The 17,403-nt window shown below is 48.2% G+C and overlaps 2 protein-coding genes across 12 annotated transcripts; both read left to right on the forward strand.

The window, feature by feature from the left end:
- The first annotated feature begins 204 nt into the window (after nt 1-204).
- On the forward strand, nt 205-2,816 carry LOC108025923 (membrane-associated progesterone receptor component 1). Of its 3 annotated transcripts, XM_017096613.3 has the most exons (5): nt 258-350; nt 405-459; nt 654-1,093; nt 1,902-2,054; nt 2,124-2,816. In XM_017096613.3, exons 3-5 carry the CDS (start codon nt 727-729, stop codon nt 2,327-2,329), a joined length of 726 nt encoding a protein of 241 aa, XP_016952102.1. In that variant the 5' UTR covers nt 258-350; nt 405-459; nt 654-726; the 3' UTR covers nt 2,330-2,816. The 3 variants fall into 3 exon arrangements, with proteins under 3 accessions (XP_016952103.1, XP_016952102.1, XP_050744654.1); XM_017096614.3 differs by lacking the exon at nt 405-459 and having other exon boundaries at nt 205-350; XM_050888697.1 differs by having other exon boundaries at nt 261-459.
- Nucleotides 2,817-3,550: 734 nt separating this feature from the next.
- On the forward strand, nt 3,551-16,325 carry LOC108025747 (mucin-19). Of its 9 annotated transcripts, none has more exons than XM_044092842.2 (14): nt 3,551-3,688; nt 5,049-6,979; nt 7,044-8,078; nt 8,135-8,287; nt 8,350-8,391; nt 8,447-8,473; nt 9,456-9,875; nt 9,940-11,510; nt 11,577-11,777; nt 11,838-12,319; nt 12,383-12,783; nt 12,992-13,424; nt 13,488-13,575; nt 14,270-16,325. In XM_044092842.2, the coding sequence occupies exons 2-14, from the start codon at nt 5,378-5,380 to the stop codon at nt 15,513-15,515; spliced, it is 7,701 nt and encodes a 2,566-aa protein (XP_043948777.1). In that variant the 5' UTR covers nt 3,551-3,688; nt 5,049-5,377; the 3' UTR covers nt 15,516-16,325. The 9 variants fall into 9 exon arrangements, with proteins under 9 accessions (XP_043948777.1, XP_043948778.1, XP_043948779.1 ...); XM_044092843.2 differs by having other exon boundaries at nt 3,596-3,688; nt 5,329-6,979; XM_044092844.2 differs by having other exon boundaries at nt 3,615-3,659; nt 5,329-6,979.
- The last annotated feature ends 1,078 nt before the right edge of the window (nt 16,326-17,403 follow it).

The raw sequence follows: 17,403 nt of genomic DNA on the forward strand, positions 1-17,403 counted from the left end.
AACGTTAATATTGGGTTCGGATTCGGGAGCAAAAGCATTAAAACTTGCGTAACGGTAATTAGGGAAATAAGCTTAGAAAATTATTCGCGTCAGCTGTTATTGAATGACGGACAGTGGATGTGCTCTGTGAAATCGGAGTTTCATATTCGCCAGAAATCCCAGCCGTCCCCAACGGATGGGTATTTTCAGTGGGAATCGTACATAGTATCAACATATTAGTGCCTGGCAACATGGAGCTATCGCTCCTGTCGATTACTTTTTCAGTAGTAAAAGACCTTTAACCTACTAAAATCATTGTCACAATTTTCCTAGGTAGTTCGCAAATTTGTAAATACAGTGGGATCGAAAAGGTCAGTATTTCCGAGCAGTAGTAACGTTTCACTTGTGAAATCACACTCGTGTAGAGAGGGCCAGATACATGAATATGAAAATAAACTTGTTGAAAAGGCACGGATAAGGGTAAGAGAAGCGAATAAACTTTGGAATTTACATTGCCATTACATATGCACATACATTGCGGTCCGGTCCATTACTGATGCGCTTGCACATATATATTTACCTCCTTTTTGGCCTGCCAACCGGATTGTGTGTATTTAAATGATCATCCGTTCGTGACGGAATGCCCACTCCCCACCCCCCATGACGGCACACAGGTTGATGTACAGCATTGTAATAGTCAGCGCATAACAACATCGCAGAGACGGACCACAGTCGCCCCACATCAATATGGAGTCGAAAATCGGTGCTGACCAGGCACAAAACTCCGTCTACGACAAGGAAATCGGAAGCAATCTGACCAACGATGAGTCCTCATTTCTGGGCAACATACTGCGCGAAATCCTGTACAGCCCGATGAACCTGGCCCTGCTGGCCATCATCTGCTTCCTGGTCTACAAAATCGTCCGCGATCGCACCGAGGTGCCCTCCGTGGGCGTTGCAAAGCCCTCTGAGCCGGAGCTGCCCAAGATTCGCCGTGACTTCACCGTCAAGGAGCTGCGCCAGTACGACGGAAATCAGCCGGACGGCCGCGTTTTGGTTGCCGTTAATGGCAGCGTTTACGACGTTAGCAAGGGAAGGCGTTTTTATGGCCCAGGTGAGTGGCGCATTATAATTATAAGCGTTTGGTTGTACTTGATCCTAACTCTGTAGGCATAGTTTGGGTCAGCTTTGGTGTTAAGGTTGTTGGGTGTGCTCTTAATGTCGATATAATAACAATTTATGGACCAAAGATAGATAGAATAATTTTGGGCATAAATGTAGCCTAATCTAATTGATAGGGCTAGCAAGCTCCGAAATTTTCATCATTCGTTGTCACCAAGACTAAGCGCTTATCAAGCTCCAACACTCCAAGTAAACTATCTGCTCAACTCACAAATTAAATAATACCTATAATATGTAATTTAAAGATAAGCATGAATTGCAAAAAAGGAACGAACCCATTTATAAGAAAAGCAAATAACTTATTTTATCATTTGTTTATTTAAGCTTTAAAAGAAATCACAAAAAGTTAACCTTTAGTGCCATAAATTAACTTTAACAGCTGTAAAGTCACGAAAAGTATTAATGTCCTATACCGGTTTATTAAAACCGTGACCTTTACGAATTGCTTAGCTATTTTGATAGAATATAATAAAATATGACAGTTTAACTACTTGAAATACGATTTAGACTACTTCGTAATCAAAATATTTATTTGCGCAGTGCTTTAAATAAAATAGTGGCATTTACAAAATAAGTCAGGGAGTTGAGCGTGAGCAGGATGCAAGACGCCAGTGACGTAGATGCGCAGAAAACCCTATTGTTGCGCACTACGTAGCGCTATCTTTTGCTTCGGCGTCGTAGTCACAATGACCACGCATCTGAGATTAGCGAAGTGTATTAATTTCCCGGCTTTCCTACAGGTGGACCCTACGCCACATTCGCCGGAAGGGATGCCTCTCGCAACTTGGCCACTTTTAGCGTGGTTTCCAACGACAAGGATGATTACGACGACTTGAGCGATCTAAGTGCCATGGAAATGGACTCTGTGCGCGAATGGGAAATGCAATTTAAGGGTAATTAAAACGTAATTTACTTTCGTCAATGTGCACCTAATTAACATATGTTTTGTATACATTATTTAGAAAAATATGAGCTGGTTGGCAAGCTTTTGCGCAAGGGCGAGGAACCGACCAATTATGACGAGGACGAGGACGATGAGAATGTCAGCAATGACCTACCCAAGTCGAAAACTGAGACTGATGACAAGAATCAAGGAAGTCACATTTTGCAAGGCAACAATGCAACCAAAAAGAACGCACAAGATCAACCAATTTCTACCGATTGTTAGCGAATTCAGGTTTTTGTTTTGCTTTTGGATGTGGCTGTAATAGTTTATTTCGGTTAGAAACACAAAAAAAACTAAATAGCATTTCCGACTCTTTTGATGCTGCCTCTGCTCCTTTAACTGAAACTGAGAACAAGACCTAATTGGAAAACATTTAAAGAAAACACCCTGATTTGAGCCATACCAAACAAGGCATTGAATTCACCATGAACATTTAAAAAGAATTTGAAAGGTTATACGAAGGTTTTTTTTTAATGTTTTTTCTTAGAGTGCAGCCTTGACAAAAGCTATAGTTGTTACTATCTATTTCACGTTGTGATGTGATCTTGTTCCATATATTATAGTAGTACATTCATACACATGTAACAAACGGAAATCATAAAATTAATTAAGGAGGAGGCCAATGTGTGAGGGTATGGGAGTCATTTTCGTGGCAATATAAATTTAAATGTAACTATATTTGAAATACAAATTAAATACTTAAACCTAACTATCGCTTATTTATTTGGCGTATTGGGAAAATTTTAAAAAGGCAGTAACTTCTTAAGGATCTGAAGCTTGATTACTCGACAGCCAAACTGTCATATGGTAAAGATTTTCATATATAACAACTTTCGAGTGTGATACGAATTTCTCCTCAAGTGAAATTCTTACGTACGTCACTGCAAATTCCAACCGAAATCCACCCAAAACGATTGTTATGTCAACACCGATTGTTTTTACTTAACCTTTGTCGACGACAAAAGATTCTATTAATTTGCCATTACATATATATATTAAAAAAAAGAATAACAAATTAATTTGCATTTTAATAATTTGTTTACACATTTTGCAAAATAATAATGCCTATCGATTACAGTCAATACCCTCAACAAAATTAAAAATACTAATTATTCTAAAGGTATTTTAGTATATATTTGAACTTCTTATTTGAATTCGTAATCGAGGGTGGCGGAAATTTCTTTCTTTCCGATAAATATTTATTAAATATTAAGAAGTCTTTTATATGATCTTGACTAATTGTAAAGATATAAGTATACATCGATTTTTTCCAATTCCGGTATTATTTTCTAGAAAGAAAACATAGCGTAATATCTGTTCAACCGAATACCGCCAGTTGATAACATTTTTGCATCCATCGAAACCAACGAGACGCGAAATCGCAGCAGCGCGTCCACAGTGGAGGCCCACCACCGTTTCGATAGTTCCCAAAAAGTGTTATCCCCTTAAGAGTGATTTTCCCCTAAAAGTTATCGAAAAATTGTCCGTCTCTGAGACTGTGTTGGGTTCTTTGTGGTTAACAAAATTTTCGGAAAATAATATTGGATTTTATGTAAAATATACATAATTGGCGTGATGACAGTTAGTTTGAGATTCATGCATATTTGTCGTTGATGCGCGATATCGTTTCTGTGGCGCTTGTTGTGCGTTTGGTGTGTGTGCAAAATGTAAAAGATGTAAAAATGTACGAACAATCGTTGTCGTCGTCTTCGTCGTCGTCGTGGTGTATGTCGTACATGTCGTATTTGTCGGTTGTCGATTGTCGGTTGTCGTATTTTGTATGTATGTAATGTACGTGCTGTGTGTGATGTGATGTGCCTGTGCCTCCGCTGTGCCTGTGCTTCGCTGTGTACTGGTGCTAACGACGCTGCGCTGTCTGTTACTGAGTACACAACATGTAGGGACGACACTATGTCGACGGTACGGCCACGGCAATCGCAATCGCAATTAGAAAAGTGTAAGCGAGATGACTATTGCAGCTGCCTCTCCTCGCGCGCTCTCTCTCTCGGCTAGAGACGTTGTGCAGAGCGGTGGCGAGCCGCGGAGAGCAGGGCACATACATACATGTATGTATGTACAATGCTAACTAGCGCGCGAGCGCTCTCGCCTCGCCGTTGCGGCAACGACATTGTCAACTTTAGACTTGTGGACTTATAGACAATATAGGATAGCAAAAGGAAAGGCAGCGCCAGGGCAAGGATAGCATAGGGGAGCCAGGCGCCGAGGGCGTAAAGAGACCAACCAACCGACCGACCGACCAACCGACCGACCCGAACTGGTGTGCCGTGCACCACCTCCCCATCTGCGTATATAAATATACGTATATACTCGCGTACGAATTTCAATGTACGCATGCATGTACGCTACGTATGTACATCTATGCATGCACGTACATATACCCCGGGAAGAAGAAGCACGGCCCGAGGAAGAAGAAGAGGAGGAATACGAGCGAGAAGAAGAAGAGGAGTACATGACGAATGATGAAGTGCTAGACAAAATAAATATGGACTATTTTCGGTGAATTCCCAAATCGGCTTTAGTGCGGTTGCTTTTTTTTTTTTATGTTTTTGTGTTGCCCACCTTGCCAACGCCGTGCTCCGTGCACTCTGCTGACCCGAAATCCCAGTCGAAAAAGATCAAACCAAAAACAAAGTGTGCAGAATCAAACCCTGTGTGTTGTGTGTGTGTGGTGTGTACAGAAAAAAGCGCAATAGGGAAGTGGACGAGGAGAGAGAGAGAGAGAGACGGGGCGAGAGAGGTGGGAAAACAAAAAATAAGTTAATAATAATACGAAATCCGTTTTCGCGACTCCGAGGCCAGAGCCAGCTCCCAACTGGCTTGGCCACCGGTCGGAAAATGAGCAGCCCCGCCGCGGAGCCCGAATAACAGAGTAACAGAGTAACAAAATAACCAAATAACCGAATAACACTTCAAAACACAGTCGGCGCAGCATCGATTTTTTCAAAACACACGCGACTCAATCGGTTCGGTTGGCCCAAAAGGAAGGAACACCTTGATTCCCCCCAGTATTTGTAAAGCCTGCGCCCCCCGATCGATGGCATAAGGCAAAAAGATAAAGGAAACCATAAGAGATAGAAGATAAGAGATATAGGAAGTGGGAGAAGTTTAAAAAGCCCAGCCGAATGCATGGCAAAAGGTTTGGTCTGCGATGCAAAGTCACACATATTAATCCATGGTCATCGCTGATTTGTATTCCCAAGGCAGAGGCTCTGAGGAACAGTAATCCACTGGAAGCCCCACGCAAGAGAAATGGACACATCAAATGCCAGCGCTAAATCAAAGACGTCTGCGTCGGGCGGCAGTAGCATCAATGGTCTAGGAGCCCAAATCAAGCATATATCGTCGCAGGACATCGCCTCCTCCAGCGCCTCTGTCCAGGATGAGAAGAGCGAGTCGTCGTCGTCGTCTTCATCGTCGTCGTCGTCCTCGTCATCCTCGTCCTCGCCGCAGGCCACACTGCACCCGGCTGTGGGTGGCCAGCATCAGAATCCGGCTCTGAGTCTGCACCAGCATCACAATCCCAGCCAGAGCCAGAGCCAGCACCAGCAACAGCTCCAGCAACAGCACCAGCACCAGCACCAGAATCCAAGTCAAAGTCAGAGTCAGAGTGCATCGAAGGGTGCGACGACTGCCCTGGCGGTGCTGCATCTTCCTCCGCCAACGGCGACCGCCTTAGTTCAAGCAAGTGCCAATATCCCGGACCTGGGCTCCATGCCGCGTGCACGGCCATCGTTCGCATCGAACGCCAGCAGCACCAACGCCTCCGCCTCCGCCTCCACATCGACGACCAGCTGCTCCGCCTCCTCGGCGACGGATGGCGGCAAGCCCATGGCCGTGGCTGCAATACCCCCGGAATCCATCTCCACGTCGGAGCCCACCTGCTGTCCCCCCGGCTCGGCGGCCTCCTCGATGGCCAGTGCCAGTGCCTGTGACTTCGACTCCGACACGGAACTCTCCATTGTGGCAGCCGCGGCGGCGGTCTCGGCTGCCTCGGCCGGCATCGATTCGAGGTCCCCCTCCTCTCCGCCACCTGCGCCGGCCACTGGAATGATGCCCAGCCTGGGTTCCAGCGCGGGAGGAGGAGCTACACCCCTGGCCGGCAACCAGAGCGGCTTTGGAGCGGGCTCAGGAGCGCTGGTCGGCAACACCAATGGCCACAGCACCACCTCCAGCAGCAGCACTCACCTGAGTCTGAATGCCAAGCAGCAGCGCCAGCAGAAACGCCGGCGGGAGCGAGCCCAGCGCTTGCAGGCGGAGCGCGACAGTCGCTGCAATGCCAGCTCGCTGGGCGGCACCTTCATAGCCGGCTCCTCTGTGGGCGCCGGCAGTGCCATGAGTGCGGCCAACGGAGGCGGAGCAGGAGCGGCGACCGGAGTGGGACCAGGCGGTGGCCTCGTCACGCCCAGTGGCGGTGCATCGGCGGCGATGGCAATGGGCAATGGATCGGCGGCAGGACCCGGCAACAACAATGGCATAATCTACCACATCAATAGCGCTGGCAGCATGGGCGAGGATAGCAACAACTCGAACGGCAACTTCACCAGCAGCAGCAACGGCAGCAACAACCTGCTGCCGCCCACAGATAGTATTGCATCTCTGCTCCTAAATCCACCACATTCCCCCGAGTGCAACTCGGGCCTGATGGCCACGCCCAGCGACAGCGAGGGCGAGTCGCTGGACGAGGATCTGCTCTCGACCTCGTCCTCGTCGACGCTGCTCTTGCCGCGGGACAAGCCGCCGCCTCGGCCACCACCTCCGGTGCGAAGAAAGCTGCCGCGGTCTCCGGTGCTCGAGGAGGAGATCATCGACGGCTTCGCTATACTGGAGTTCAAGACATACGAGGATCTTGAGGTGAGTGTGTTGGCCTTGTTTGAAATGCAATTTGCAATAATGAAATCCCTTCCCTTCCCGCCAGTTTGCCATCAAATTGGGACAAAAGCGCAAGGAGAAGCGACTCTCGGCTCTGGACGAGCTAACCTGTACCTACAGCATAGAGGAGATGAAAATCCCGAAGGTCATCGACACGGGTCAATCGCAGCCCTTGCGCGTCACCAGCCTTTCCACACTCACGGTTAACAACAACACTCTGAATCTGAAGGATAACCCCCAGCCTCTCCATCGTGCCGGCAATGTCATGAACAGCAGCAACAACGTTAACAACAACAATAACAATAATAGTAGTAACAACAATAACAATAGCCTCAGCAGCAATGGTCCGGGTGCCAACAGCAATAGCAATAGCAACAGCATGGCCAACGTGGTCTATCTGCTGCCCTCGGTGAACATGGGCGGTGTTCTGGAGGCGGAAGCGGAGCCGCGGGATCACTGGCGGTCTGAATACGGCCAGCAACAGCAGCAGCAGCAGGCGCAGGATCAACTGCAGACGGACAACAGCGCGGTGAACAGCAAGAGTAGCAACCTCAGTGATGAAAATCAAATGAGCAACAGCAACAGCAACAACACGACGAGCAGCAGCAGTCACCAAATAAGTCACGGCAACCAGACGCCGAGCAAGCAGCCGGCGGAAGGCGGCAGCAGTGCAGCGGGGAAGATGCCAGGCGGCGGCAGTGCAGTGGGCAGCAGCACAAGGTTCGTGGAGAACGACAACGATTCACTCATGCTGGACATCAGCCTGCCATCGCTGGGCGTTGGTGGCGCCGCATCGTCGTCCTCGTCGCACAGCCACGACCATATGGACGTCGGTGTGATTCACGCCGGTTGCCCTGGCGGCGATGCCAAAAAGTCTCACAGTTCCCCCGCCACAAGCAGCAGCGGCAGCAGCGCCGTCGACCAATTGCATGTGCCCAAAGCGCTGCCCACGCACCAGCTCAGCAATCTGATGTCCAGTGATCTGACTGCTGCCGCGGCCGCGGCCGCCGCTGTCGGCGCGAGCAGCAATCACCTGGGCGTATGCAAACTGGGTGGAACGCAATCAGCGCAGGTCGTAAAGGTGAGTCTTATCATCGATCACATTGCCAGCTCGCTTATCTGTGACACTATCGTTAGAAATCGAATGGCTTGGAGAGCATGGAGACCGTGACGACATCGGCGGCCTGTCGTGCGCTGGACATCCCGGAGGCGCCCAGTGTGCCCGCGCAGTCCTTTGGGCCCGGCAGCAGCATAAAGAAGGAGAACGAGCAAAGTGATCTTTTGAATGACGTAAGCTTCGACGTCCTGGCCTTGTGTAAAGTTTATTCTATCTTCTTATCCCCTTTGTACAGGCTTCTATCAATTGTAGCAGCAACAGCAAAGGAAATAATATCGTAAGTACACTTTAAAGAGTTAAGCGCAACAGTTCTAACGCCTCTTCTTTTGCAGTGTGATAATGTCAGCAATGATAAAAAGGTATGTGGAGGCTTAGCAGGTTTATTTGTAAGCCAGAAAGCGCATAATTTGATAGCTAAGTGGGCCTTGAAAGTAATGTTTTGTTTAGATATGCTTCTAATGTTGAACTTTTATGTCCTCTATTGTAAAGATTGTATTTATTTTGTTTTTATTCAAAAATAGTGAACGAGCAGCGGGCTTTAAAGCTCTTGTTTTCTAGTTTATTTATAGTTAGTTTGAAACTTAAATAAATAAATTCCTAATGTTCGCTTGAGATGATTTCAAGAAGGACTAAAAGTTCGCTTTTAAGTTAAAATACTTGAAGATGAAAATTACCTTAGAAAGCAATTTACAGAATATTAAAATAAATCAAATGACCTATTTGCTATTTTTTTTTTATAAATTTGTAATATAATATGTGAGGATAGCTTTCAAATTATTCTTATATCTGTGTTCCTCTACATACTCCTGTCCCTGTCTTTCTCACTGCTAACTAAATAGCTTGTCAATTTGTTTTATAATATTCACAAAAAATAATAACAAATTATAACGTCTTAAAGTCAATGCTTTTTAGTTAGTCAGAGTTAGGATTTTATAAAGGTCACTTTCTTTTTTATATTTATTGGTTTCTTTTTATACTATATTTATTTGTAATTTTTGTATTATTATTTGTTTTTATATACCTAGATAGCTTTTTTTGAGAACCTAGTTAGATATGAATCTAAAATATATATTTGTTGGGGAGCTATACGAGTTAGGATTGTATATATAGGTCACTTTCTTTTTATATTATATTTATTTTTTTATATTATATTTATTTTTATAGTATATTTTGTATATTTTTTTATTTACTTTGTTGAGAAACCCAGTTAGGAATTTAAAATATATATTTCTTAGGGTTTTTTAAGAGTTAGGATTCTATTAAGGTCACTTTCATTCGTATGCCGTTGAAATTGCCCTTGCATTTTTATAACTTACATAATAAACCGCTTTGTGCTTGCAGAATTCTGAACAAATATTTGATATTGATAATCCCCCAACGCCCATGAATGTTTCAAATACTTCTTCGTGCCAGGATCGACCGGCTTCCCGCAAGCTCTCCGACCTGCCGCACCTGAAGAAGAAGAGTGCGGCGTGTGGCGATGGTGGTCCAAACTTCTCGGGAGTACCTTTTGCGCCGTCGATGGGCCCGGCGCCGGCGGGCACTCCGGAGACTCCGGATGGAAGTAAAGCTTTAAACATAAAAAACACATCGGAGAGCGGCTCGCAGGGCAAGGCGTCGGCGCTGCACGTGGGAGCTGCTGCCTCCGCGGCGACGGCGGGCGAGGCTGGCAACCGGGAGCTGGGCATGCTGCAGAAATCCACGCCCGAGAAGACGCTCTATCCCGGCATGTGCGTGCCGCCCTCCGTGTCGGCAGTGCAGGTGAGTTGCCCCTATGATATGCCCTTTCTCCACGTAACTAATGGTGATTGTACCTTTGAAACAGTTTCCCAACGTTGGATTACCGGCTGGAAATGAGAAATCTGCGTCAACAGTTGCCTCCGACATCGATCAAAAGATTATGTTCAGCGCCAAGACAACAGTTTCGAACGGCCTGCCATCGGGGGTGCAGCGGTCAATGGTTCCACTACTATCTGCTGGTGCGCCGTCGCCGGCTGCGGCCACGCTGGCCAGTCCGTTTGGCGCACACATAACCACACCGAATGCAGCCGGACTGTCCCTGTTGAGCTCGGCCTCCAGTGTGATTCTGGCGAGCAGCATAAAATCAAATGATAGCTTCTCACGGAGCAACAGCAGCAGCGGCAGCAGCAGCAACACTGGCAGTGCGAATGGCCAGGGACAGTTGCCGTCGTCCGTCGCGGTATTGCCGAGCACGCCGGAGATTGCGAAAAGCAATTCAGCACCAACCTCCTCGCCAACCAATCCCATAGTCAATGGCTTCCTCAGCGTCTATCCGCCGGCCAGCAATGCGACATCTTCGGCTGCGACCACCAGCACATTGCCGCGCGTCTCGCCCAATGCCAGCAATAAGCTGGTGCCGCCACCGGTGGTCTCCACGTCCATTTCGATCAACCCAAACTATGTGGGAATCCCGCCGGGTGCCACGACGTCGACTTCGGGCATGGGAAAGGTGGTCTTCGGCGCCGGCGGGAGTGCCATTGTGGGCACAGGATCACCGCTGCTTTTTCCCGGCGCACCGCCTGCTCCCATCTCGCATGTGGCCAGCGGGGTGCCCATGATCATCCAGGCGCCGCCATACCGAGCACCATATGGGAACTATCCCCTCTACGCCCCATACAGCGGCCTGACGCACGGCTCGTACCTGCCGCCAGTGCTGCCGGTGGCCGCTTCCAGCATACCGCCTCCCGCCCAGCACCGCAGCTCGGATAGCCGGAACAGCCGGGAGTCGCCGGCCGCGTTGAAGGCGCCGGCGAACCCATCAAACATGGCGATGAGTGTCTCGATGACGCCCACCCTGCGCTCCATAACGCCACTCAACAATAGCTGTGCAATTTCCAGCGTCGCCTCGCAGCCCGTGGTGACGGTCGTCCCTTCGGTGGCGAACTCATCTCAACCGCTCTCGCTGAGCAATCCGCATATATCTCATTCCCATCACGTGCCTGTCTACGCCAGCGGTGCATTCTCCTCCGCGGCAGCCGTGACAACGGCCCCGAATCCTGGGCTCTCCACTCTGGCGGTCACCTCGCTCTCCAGCTCGGCTGCCCCGCCATCGCACTTCCCGCAGTCCCAGCAGATGCTCTCGCAGAGCGGCAACTTCTCGTCCGTCTCGCACATGCTGGCAACGCACCCGATGCCATCGCAGGGCCAACCTTTGGTGCGCTGCGGGAATGCGCTGTATTCATCGGCATCTGCATCCGCATCGGGCGCTTCCTCCAACTTCAGTCCCTCGGTTCTGGCCGTTCAGAGTCTAACGACAGCGGTCACGACGAGCTCCTCATCGCCATCGACATCGTCAGCGTCATCATCTGTGATCCAGAAGGTTATTTCCCCCAAGGGGGAGAGTCCTTGCAGCAAAGATCGGGATCCCAGTTACAGGTGAGTGGCGAGGCAGCTAATCCTGCCGTGAAACGATCTGTAATTGATAATGTATTCCCCTTGCAGTACAAATATGCGGTCCCACGGTGCTTCAACAATACTGCCGCCTGTCGTCTCGCAGGGCATTGGCATGGGATCCTCGTTTTGCGGCATTGCGCCAAGTCAATATGGAGGTGCAGGTACCCCAGTGTTGTCCTCGAGCTCTTCAATGCCGCCGGGACTGGGCAATCTCTCCTCGTACTCCTCGAAGGCAGCGCTGTGGTTGAAGTAAGCAGCAAACACATGTCTTTTTCTGAGTCCAATCAACTAATTGTCCCCTTCTCACAGCTCTCCTGCCAACGCAGTGGTGACCACCAGTGCTCCCTCAACGCCCATCGTCTCGAGTGGCAGTGCCCGTCCCACTCCGCCGCTCTCCAGCTGCTCAAGCATGGGCATCGGCATGGTGCAGGCGGCCTCGACGGCGAGAAGTTCCTGCAACGCCATATCGCCTCTTTCCATTCCTACGACCGCTGGTATTCACGTGTCCGCCACAAATCCCCCTTTTCAGTCCTCGTCGTCCTACTTCCCAGCACCTCTAGCGCCGCCACCCTCGTCCCCATCGCCGGCCACCTCCTCGGCGGCCATCATCAGCTCCTCCGCCTCGCAGTTTCCGGCAGTGTCGCACTCGATGAGCAGTATTGTAACGACGGCGGGAGCCACCACCACCACCGCTTCATCGCTGTCACAGCCCACGGTGGCGGCGATATCGAATCCGGTCACAAATGCGCCGCATCCCTTTTCCGCGGAATCGCTTTTTCAGCCAAGTAAAAGTAGGTGTTACTCACATTTCTGTTCCAAGAGAGAGTACTTAATATGTGTCGTTACTTTTCCAGATGATCAAGCTGATTTGCTGAGGCGAGAGTTGGATAGCAGATTCCTGGACAGATCTGGCCTTGCTGTCACCCCCACGCCGCCTTCCTCAACGTATCTACGAACCGATCTCCAGCACCAACAGCACCCACATCTCCACCAGCATCCGCAGTTGCTTCCGCCAGTGTCGGCTTCCTCGACTCCCCTGACGGCCGTGCAACCGAGCTCTGGCCAAATATTTCCCCCGCCGCTATTCAAAGACATCTCAAAGATCTCCTCCGTCGATCCCCAGTTCTATCGCACTGGCATGGGATTGCCGACGGGAGGCTACTCGGGATACACCTCGGCAGGCCTTTTGCACAGTGGCCTAGGCGGGCCCACGCCGTTCATGCCTCCCAACCACCTGACTTCCTTTGCTCCCAAGGTAAGAATAACGAGTATTAACAAGCTGAGCTACTGGTTAGCTTAAGTGCACATTTCTCAATGTCATGTTAAATCTTCGAGAAGACTTCTTCGTTTTCTCTTAAAAAGAACGGATGTAGGCAAAAGCAGCTTTGGGCTATTAATTTTATTTAGTTAATTATTTGTAAACTATATTATTAAAACCTAATAATTGTTTATTTTCCCTACAGAAAACTGGTCGCTGGAATGCCATGCACGTTCGCATCGCGTGGGAAATCTATTACCACCAGAACAAGCAGAGCACCGAGAAGACGGGCTTTCCGACGGCGTCGTCGAGTGCCTCCTCGATCAGCGCGCCCCTTCCGCCTGGCAACCTGATCAGCGGGGGCGGCGGCATGCCCAGTGGAGCCAACACGCCGGTGAACAATATGGCAGCCATCCCAGCGGTCGGCGGCGGTGTCCTGGTGTCCAATGGTCCTGCGTCGGTGCTCGGCATGAAGTCAACGCCCACGCTGGGCCTCAACACGCCGCCGCAGCACATTCTGCATCGAGCGAGTGAGATGCCGCCGTCGGCAGCGTTCGCCAGCTCCCTGCCAGGTCGGTTGGCCTTTGAGCCGTCTCCCCTGGCCGCGAGTTTCATCGGAGCACCACCTAGTCATATTGGTAAGTAGGGAAATAAGTATTCACCACGGCCTTTGGCTTAACCTCTTGCAATGGTATCCACAGGAACAGCTGTTCCCCCCTTCGGACGCTATGTGACGCCGTTCGGTTTCACAGGGCTTACGCATTTCGGTGGCCACCTGGACTCGTGGAGGTAAGCAGAGAGGTTGTTTGTTTTGGGAAAAATCGATAATTGAAGGCTGTGGCAAAGGGATTTTTTGGAAAATTCAATGGTTTCTCCTTTTTGTGTTCTTGAAAACCCATTTCGGTTAAAATTTTTGTTTTATTATAAAGGATAAATATTTAATTGTATTATAAAGGGTAATTATTTATTTTTATTACTATAAAGGATATAATTTTTTATTTTTATTTGATCAAAATGAAAGAGAACGCCACTCCTTATGGTCGTGTTACCCAAAAATGTTGTTATTCATAAGTTCAAGGGGCAAGTTCATTTAGGTAAATAACAATTTAAGAGTTTAGAAGATTGTACAAGTTTCATGGGTTATTGATTATAGAATTATTCATTTGTTACGCTTAAAAAATATTATTAAAAATGCAAACTATTAAAAAATGTACTACTTTTATAGTAGAATATATTTATTTATTAAAGATTATATATATAATATTATATACATTTTAAATATTTAATGTTTTTCTATAATTTTTTTAAATAATGGTATTTAAATATAGATATATATTTTAATAACATATAGTATTGAAATCATATTCTCAACTTCATACAAATTTTACTAAGAATTCTACATTCAATTTTAAGGAAAGATAGTTTTGTCTTTTTGATTTTTTAAGTTTCCCTTACTAATACCTTTTAAATATTTAATTTTCAGGACAAATGCAATGCAGCGGAGTGTCGCATATCACCCCTCGTCGGCGGCGGCGTCTCCCAACTGGCCGGTGAAGACGGATCCCGGCCTGGACAACGCGCGGCGCGAGGCCGAGGAGCGGGAACGAGAGCTGCGGGACCGTGAGCAGCGGGAACGCGACCGCCAGCGACGCGAGCGGGAGGAGCGCGAGCGCAAGGAGAAGGAGGAGAAGCTGAAGCGCGAGCAGCAGGAACGGGAGCGGGAACGAGAGCGCGATCGCAAGGAGCGCGAGCGCGAGCGGAGGGAGATAGAGCGGCGGGATATGGAGCGCGAGCGGATGCTGCAGCAGCAGCGGATAAACGAGAGCAACAAGCAGGCGGCGGCGGTGCAGGCGGCAGCTGCTTCAGCGGCCCCAGTGCGCGATCGCTCTCCCCACCGGAACGTGGGCGAGCTGAACACGGAGATACGGATCAAGGAGGAGCATCCGCGCACCAAGGACGAGCAGGATGTGATGCTGCTGCGTGCCTCGGCCGCGGCAGTCGGCGTCGGCGATCCGCGCTACCATTCCTCCTCGCTGGCGGCGGCCCAAGCGAATGCAGCTGCGGCGGCGGCGCACCATCATCATGCCAACTTCATGGCGGCCAGTCGGCATGGTCTGGCGCCACCGCCATCGCACCTGACGCGCACCATGATGCCGCCCACGCTGAGTGTCGGTGGACCCATCACGCACTTCGGGGCACCCGCTCCGCCGGGCTGGGGCATAGATCCCTACCGCGATCCCTATCCCATGCTGCGCTACAACCCCATCATGGAGGCTGCCCTGCGGCACGAGGCCGAGGAGCGGCAGAAGGCAATCAACATCTACGCAGCCCAGTCCGCGGCGCACCTGCGCAGCAAGGAGCCGAGTCCCATTCCGCCCTCGGTGGGGTCTCTGGGCCCGCCACCGCCGCACCATCGGATGCAGATAGTGTCTGGCGGCGTAGTGCAATCGTCGGGGGTTCCGCAGCCCGGGCCGCCGAACCAGCAGCAGCAGCCCCAACATGCTGGTGTCCCCGCCATGGGCAAGGCGCCCGGGCCGCCGGCGCCAGGGAGCATTCCAGTCCAGCACATGATTAGCGTCGACTCGATGGGCCAGCCGTCGGTCACCGCCAAGAAGGAGGCGGACCACACGATGGGCATTGTCTCGAATGCAGGCGGCGTTGGCCTGAGCTCGATGCCCGGCGGTGTCATCGGAATATCTCCAGTGTCGTCGGTGGCGCCGAGTCGATGATAAGAGACTCGCCACCGTTACTAGCCAAAATTGTAGAAGCGAATAAGACAAAGAAGTTTTCCAAAAATTTCGATCACCTCCACCAAAATGCCAGCATGTACGCCAGAGTCCCATCCTGATTACCTCCTCCCAGCATCATTCTGAGCCTGAGAGAACGCCAATAACCGAAGCGCAACGCTTTTGTAACTAAACTAACTATGGTTCTTGAACACACACAACACCCCACACCCCACACACCACACACCACACTGCATTGGTTTGTGAGGTGAGGAGGAGAGACGAGAGAAGATGTTTGTGGCAAACAAAAATCAAATTAAAAGAGGTTAAGACTTCCTTATACTTCAGACCTAGCATTCAACCTAAGCACTGAGTCCCCCGAATTGGCAAAATACTTTCCTCGATCCTTAGTAGGGTCGCGCGCGATGAAACGTCACATATAAGTAATACGAACTTTACTTATTTTTAATAAATACAAATTACCAGCATAAAAGTAAACTTAGGTTCGCAAGTTTAGTTTAAGTGTATTTGTATTATTTGTATAATATTAACGTAAGCCTAAGGACAGCCCCGAGACATGTTGAGCAAGAATAATTATAATTTGATTGTACATACACTTATATACAAAGAACTCTCATAGTTATATGACATCAACATGCAGCCTGCGGAACCCAAACTATCATGCACAGATACATAACTCTATGTATATCAGTGACAGCTTCATTCCCTTTGTGCATTACGTGTTTAAGGACTAATTATCATATACGCAATTTATGTAAAAATTGATAAAACTAAAAATAGAATCATTACAAAGAAAAAGCCTGTTTTCACTGCTCTTGATTTTCGGGGGTTTTCATTAAGCACACTTATAAAAATGGGAATTAAAAGTCAAAATATTTATGGTCCAGGGATCGGTACTTCCATATTGCGATATAAAACATTATCCAGGTGACAAATCAATATTGGCCGAATGTTACGGAGATTATGACTAAGATGTTGATGGCTAGGTTATCATATATTCCAATTATGGACCTATATACATACCTTCTTCCTGATCTTTTATATGGGCAATCCCGTGACACAAATGAATAGAAAATATTCTGATTGGAGTACCACAAAGCACCTGAAAACAAAGGTATTCCACTGTTGGTCTCTCGCTCTTTTCCACGACTAAGAACAGGGTTTAGTACTATTAGCAACGTAGGAAGAGGTTGCCCATCGTAGGTAAGAAAATAGAGCGACAAAATAATATTTTACCCATGCGCGCCCTTAAAAATCAGTATTTCGAATGCAATACCTCGTTGAACTCGTAGTCTAATTTTTAATTCATTGGCATTAAATTCGGAAAATGTTGAATTTTTGCTCTAATATAATATGTGAAAAATAAAAAAAAAAGAAACAAGGAAGTTAGCTTCGGCAAGCCGAAGTTTGTATACCCTTGCAGCTATAAGAAATAATCAACGTTAGTAACAGCATGTGACATTTTTACAGATAGTTGCTAGCTTAAAAAAATTATTTCATTATTTTTTGTAAGGGGGTGCATCAGGATTTTTTGGGATTCAGATTTTGGCGAAAAATTCTTCTTTTTTAGTGGTTTTTTGATCGTAGCTTAGCCAAATCAAAACGCAGAGCAAAAAGACCGGCTGTTTTGAGCAGCTGGTGTCCCCTGCTAACGATCCCCATCACTCAAAGAAATATTTAATATTTAATTTCTGAAAATGTTTTTCATTTTTTTAGGGGGTGCATATATTCAACATGTAACATTCAACATAAAATATCCAACTACAACTTAAAATATGTAAAATGTTTATTGTTGAAAACGAAATTATACAATTATTCAGTTATACTTACATGCAAAACTCAACAGTTTATATTCAACATGTAACATTGA

Source organism: Drosophila biarmipes, chromosome X, assembly GCF_025231255.1.
Source record: "Drosophila biarmipes strain raj3 chromosome X, RU_DBia_V1.1, whole genome shotgun sequence".
In the NCBI taxonomy this organism is placed as follows: domain Eukaryota; kingdom Metazoa; phylum Arthropoda; class Insecta; order Diptera; family Drosophilidae; genus Drosophila; species Drosophila biarmipes.